The following is a 6,466-nucleotide window of genomic DNA, read 5'->3' as shown; positions in this document are numbered from 1 at the left end:
GCCTGGTGTTGCATATATCACGTCTGTTGTTGAAACACAAGAATGCCAGGTGACTTTGGGAGTGGATGATAATATAAAGATCAATATAAATGTGGGAAATCTTGAACCGCCATCACCAGACACAACACATGTTTGGATCTGGCGGGGGGAGGGACTTGCCTGTGACGTCACGATGCCCCGCCTCCAGCCTGGCGCCGCTCTGTGTGTGTGTGTGTGTGTGTGTGTGTGTAGTCCCTGGGTTCATGTTGGCCACAGCCACCCACCGGCCGGTGGTCAGGTCAGTGGGCGGTGTGTGTGTGTGTGTGTGTGTGTGTGCGTGTGTAGCCCCTGGGTTCATGTTGGCCACAGCCACCCACCGGCCGGTGGTCAGGTCAGTGGGCGGTGTGTGTGTGTGTGTGTGTGTGTGTGTGTAGCCCCTGGGTTCATGTTGGCCACAGCCACCCACCCACTGGCCGGTGGTCAGGTCAGTGGGCGGTGTGTGTGTGTGTGTGTGTGTGTGTGCGTGTGTAGCCCCTGGGTTCATGTTGGCCACAGCCACCCACCGGCCGGTGGTCAGGTCAGTGGGCGGTGTGTGTGTGTGTGTGTGTGTGTGTAGCCCCTGGGTTCATGTTGGCCACAGCCACCCACCGGCCGGCCAGCCGGGCGGTAGTTTATAACTAAGACTGGTAGTTTCACATGCCACTTGGAGTGTCCCTCACTACAGAACTTGAGCAGCTCTTATCCTGAGGTGGAGCAGTTGATCCTCTCCACCAGGCTGGTACACTTGGTCTGCACCAGGTGGCTCCCTCCTGGTCATCCTGAGTGGTTGGTTGCTGTGTGGGATTTAATGACCATTGACTTGTGAAGGTCATTAGACCAGCCATCATTTTATCATCTGATAAAACATGAAGCAACGTCAAATATTACATGATCCACCTAAACTATTGAGAATGATGAAGTCTGATATTGTTACGTTACGTCATCCAATCTTGCCACTCACATGTTACGGTAATCACGACTACATACATAGTGTTGTTACGACTGATATTACTGTATGTACTGTAGTAACGTACTGTGTTTATGTGGATAACATGTGGACGTCAGAGGAGGCAAGAGCATCATCAGAGACAAATTCTCTATTCTATGTTGTATCCTCAATTTTGTCTGCAGTGATCGACACACTTTATCCCCCAAGATATTATCTTGCTGTTTCTTTCCATCATTCTTTAGTATTAAAGATTTTGTTCTCTCAAGCAAGATAGAATTTATCAATAATTTTTAATGTCATCTTGGGTCCAGGTAATGTTAGGTAGCGGTCATACAAGTTGTCCATGACCTTCATCATGTGGGTTGGGAAGGAGTCAGGAGGTGTGGCGTTGTACTCGGTGTACCACTTGCCAAGTTGGTCAGTGTGTATACCATGGAAGTTGCAGGGGAATCATCAGTCTGTATGTTAACAATTAGGTTGAGCAAATAACACTTGGCCTCAGTGAAGGTAGAATGTTTTCCCACCAGACTGCATCCATTAATACGACTTAGATCAGAAGATCTAGCCTTAGGTAATTTGTTAGATCGAGATTATCAAAGCCTTTCATCATTTTTAATCTTTGTACTTCGTGACCATCTCTGTTTTAAGTTGTTACGTTGACGTATGATGAATCTAATATGGAGAACAAATTTAGGAGGAAACCTGGCAAAGCTACATATGAGTGATTTTACCGTTTGCAAGTAAACTACGATTTTGTAAACACGAATAGCATCTATGTTGTGTATAGAAAACGTAACTCCTTAGCTGCATTCTCTATGAATGTCATCAAAAGTAAAACATAGACAAGGGAAGGAATGAGGCTTGACGATACGAAACATCACTCAATCGTGTCCTGCCTGCCCAGACCCTCCCTCGCCACACCACTGGCCATAACTTCATCAACACATTGCTTACTCCGTCAAGGTCATCCACTCATTTTGCCTGGCTTGAACAACCGCTTGGCATTCATGAAACGCTGAATGTTTACACTTTCTGATTATCTGTAGTAGCTGATGCAGTTGCAAGATAGACTATTAAACATCTTCTTACAATACTCGCTGGTAAGGAGACAATTTTCACAAAACACAGAGGTAACACTGCCTAAGAAACGGGCTTAAGAACAATTGTACGAACATAGGGTCACATTGGTACATCCACAAGCCACCAGTGGTCTGGGTGGCCTGAAATAGATTTGGGACCAAGAAGGATGATGGGTGTAGGGAGTAAACCTACCACAGACCATCATTAATTATGAAGAGTTGACAATGGTTACCTCCAGCCATAATCTATAAATCAATAGACAAATGTTAATGCAAACAAAGCAAGAATTAAACAAGCAGGAAACACAATCCAATGTACCATTTTACGATAGTTATGTCAAGTTGTCGCATCTGTTAACTACCTGACGTGGTCTTACGTCTCACCTTTAGTAACGTCTGCGAATTTCGTTGTAGTGAAACTCATGCGACCCGAGAGTCAATGTTAGTGATACACAAGAGGAAGAAATATAACTCCGAAGGTATAAAACAGTTGTGGACACACCAAACGCTTGACAAATATTCCTTAGTAGATGACAGAAAACACAAAGAGATCGTCCTTGTAAACTTATGATGAGGTTTGCTTGAAGAGCCTCCCTTCGTCATCGTCGTCCACAGGCGCCCTTTGTTGGAGTGGGTGTGGCGTGGACACAGTACTGGGACCTTCATGATAAATTATCTACAACGTTCCAGGTGTCCACATATCAGGGATATGACTGTGTACAACGGTGGCTAGGGTTAAAGTCACTGGATCATATATAAAACATACAAAGGTTAACATTGATTCTCTTAAGATTTCAAGGCAATGAAAGGTTTGTGGTGCAGTCTTTATGACTGAAGCTCATATTTAGATAGAGATTTATCAAATGGATATTACATCAACGTCACAGTAGCCACTCCGGCCACTGTATTACTAACACAAGGGTTAACTGTAGTCATACAATACAAATACTAAAACTTAAGGTAGGTTTACACTTACGCACTTTTGTGTTACGGCCTGGTACGGCGTGGGCCGCACTAAAGACGCCAGCGAGGTGGCGCGGTGAGAGGCAAAATGACCGTTATTGGGCGGCGTCCCTTGTTTTCGTGCGGTGTGTTACGGCGTGTTGTTGCGGTAATGTTGCGGTGTCTTGCGCAGTGTCACGGCAGTGGCGCGGTGTTTGCGGCTTTTGATGGCGCGGTTTCATACGGCATGGCACGGCCTCTTGCCGTGGTTGCGGTGTGTCGCGGGTAGCTTGCGATGTTGTTGCGGAGTGAGCGCACATGTGCACGAGACACGACGTGGAACGATGCATGATTGTTGCACATGCACCGTTCCAAACCGTGTCGGATATGAACCAAGGGTATATATAGAGGTCTGGCAAGCACATGCCTCATTCTTTTGCCAGCCAGCATACAGTATGGACATCCAGAGCCTCTCACCCCAGGAGACCCAGAGAATTTTGGCAGCTGTACTCTGTATTTGTGCAGTCCAGGTCGTCTACGAGTGGAGAAGAAGAAGACGTACTGTAGTGCCACACCCACCAGAACGATTGCGAAGAAAGGACGGCAGGGCAGGGCGGTTATGGAGTCGGGAGTGGCTGACACGGTGACAATTATATGGAAACTACGACCAGCTGCTACAAGAATTGAGCAAAGAGGACCCCGAAGGACACAAGAATTTCCTACACATCTACCCAGAATTGTTCCTGGAGATGGTTGAGAGGCTGACGCCCATTTTGAAGAAGGAGGACACTAGAATGCGGAATGCACAAGAGGAGGGACTTAAGTTGGCGGTCACCCTCCGGCACCTGGCAACTGGGAACGACTATCCAAGTCTCCAATACAGCTTCATAGTCTCCAAGGCTTCCATATGCCGGTTTATCCCGATAGTCTGCGATGCCATTATCGACAGCTACAAACCAGAAGTGATGAAGTGCCCCAAGGCACCAGAAGAATGGAAGAACGTAGCACAACGATTCGCCTCAAAGTGGAACTACTTCAATTGTGTGGGAGCCCTGGATGGGAAGCAGGTCGCAATCAAGAAACCCAGAGGTGGAGGCTCACTGTACTTCAATTACAAAAAGTTCCACAGCATCGTCCTCATGGCCCTCTCCGATGCAAATTACAAGTTCTTGTACATCGACGTCGGTACAGAAGGAGGCGCTGGGGATGGAGGTGCCTGGCAGATGTGCACCCTGGCCAGGGCCATTAATAACAACCGTGCACACTTCCCTCATGACACAACTCTGCCCAACGACGACGAACCCATCCCCTACCACATAGTCGCCAACGATGCCTTCGCTCTCAAGACGTGGATGATGAAACCCTACTCCCACCAATCACAAGATCCCACCGAACAACTATACAGCTACAGACTATCTCGCGCTCGTCGTGTGGTGGAAAACGCATTCGGGCTGCTACAGATGAGATGGCGAATCTTCGGAAGGACGATGCAACAAGATGTCCCTGTTTGCAAGAAGCTAACGATGTGTGCATGTGTCATGCATAACCTGACACTGCAACACTACCCAATTGATCGCACCGTTGTCAACTATGAGGACCAACAACATGATGTCGTCCCTGGTACTTGGAGGGAGGAGTCACTGAACCTCATGGTACAACTCATGGCAAGAAGGGGACCGAACTACACACGGCGAGCGAAGGCAGTCAGAGATTACCTGGCCCAGTATTACTCATCGGATGCAGGCGCAGTGGAATGGCAAGAGGGAATGGTGTTTCCTCGAGGACGACCTCCTCCTGACAACTAGAGGACACACACACAAATATATATAACCCAACCCAACCAGTGAATATACATAATTGTAAATAAAGTTCATGATGTACTTAACATTGTTTGATAATCCCATATTTGTGTATTGTCTGATAGCCATATTAATGTGATAGAGATTATTTGATGGATGATTGGGACTTATATGAAATGGTGTTGGAAGATACTGAACTGAAACTTAACAGGAATGAGAAAGAAACATGTAAAAGCATATTGGTCATAACATAAATACAGTATTTAAAGTTCATATTCTGACGCCAAATACCCCTCGATGGTTGGTGCACTTATAATAAACTAAAAATACATAAAAATCATATTGGGAAGAACATATAAAAGTTTTAAATAATTAAAGTTCACACTCTGGCGCCAAAATCCTCTTGATGGTTGGTGCGTGAATGCATATGCTCAATATAGTTCAGTGGTACAATGTCTAGGATTTTAAAGTACTATTGTCTAACATGATGTATTTGCATATAGAGAGGAGATAAAATTAGTGGACCTGTAATTGAGTTGTACCTACTCGGTTGGAGTAGGAGATGAACCACACAGGTATGTAGTCACAAACAGGTCAAGCCGACATGCTGAGATGTGACTACACACAGGACACCGCGGCTCCAGTGAACCAACAATAGAGAGATTAGCGGCTGAATACCATACAGGTCTCAAACAGGTCGAGCTGACATTGTGAGATGTGACTACACACAGGACACCTCGGCTACAGTGAACCAACTATCGAGAGATTAGGGAGTTTACATGGGTTTCATATATACCGACAATCTACTGTGCGTTCTGATTGTCAAAGTTGAATAGTCTATAAATAGGATATCAATATCATCAGTATGTGTTCATGTTCATTATATCATGCTCTCATTATTATATGTATGTTCTGTCCCTTCTAGTTATTATATCATGTTATTGACCCATTTATTTGTCTGTCTGTCTGTCTTTATTCATGTTATTGTTAAAGATGTGTTCTCATTTCAAATTATTTCATAGTTCATATATGTTATCTTAAAAAATCCAATGAGTTAATAATTCATGTTTATAATTTATTTTCAAGTTATATTGTATTTCATATATTTCATAGTTAATTTTTTTTTTTTTTTTTTTTTGCTTTGTCGCTGTCTCCCGCGTTTGCGAGGTAGCGCAAGGAAACAGACGAAAGAAATGGCCCAACCCACCCCCATACACATGTATATACATACGTCCACACACGCAAATATACATACCTACACAGCTTTCCATGGTTTACCCCAACTATTTCATAGTTAATATTTGTGCTATTATATTTCATATTATATTTTCAGATGATTTAAAGTAATTTTATAGTTTCATTTCATTTCTTATTTCATCTTTCTGATATCATATTATTTCCTGTTATCTTTTTGGCCATGTTATTTCATTCTTCAGGTTCATAGGTCAGAAGCATATCAGCATATATTTGGTTATAACATAAAAAAAAAGCATCAAAAAAGGGAAATAGAAATGCAAGTAAATATTTTAACATTCACAAATTCTATAAAGTTAGCTGGGTTTACAAAATCAACATACATTTCATTATTATAAATATATGTGTTTGTGTTTGTGTTGATGTAGTACGTGTTTCACTGTGTGGTGTCGTTCTTCTCGTCATCCTTCCAATGAGGGGAGACG

General features: G+C 43.9%; 1 protein-coding gene across 1 annotated transcript; it reads left to right on the top strand.

The window, feature by feature from the left end:
- Nucleotides 1–3,235: 3,235 nt before the first annotated feature.
- LOC139766724 (putative nuclease HARBI1) lies at nucleotides 3,236–6,129 on the top strand. The gene is made up of 3 exons (XM_071695645.1): nucleotides 3,236–3,262; nucleotides 3,660–4,640; nucleotides 6,121–6,129. Exons 1-3 carry the CDS (start codon nucleotides 3,236–3,238, stop codon nucleotides 6,127–6,129), a joined length of 1,017 nt encoding a protein of 338 aa, XP_071551746.1.
- The last annotated feature ends 337 nt before the right edge of the window (nucleotides 6,130–6,466 follow it).

This window comes from Panulirus ornatus, chromosome 58 (genome assembly GCF_036320965.1).
Source record: "Panulirus ornatus isolate Po-2019 chromosome 58, ASM3632096v1, whole genome shotgun sequence".
Lineage (NCBI taxonomy): Eukaryota > Metazoa > Arthropoda > Malacostraca > Decapoda > Palinuridae > Panulirus > Panulirus ornatus.
The sequence above is the reverse complement of the archived record's forward strand: the minus strand, read 5'-3'. Positions and strand labels throughout refer to the sequence as shown.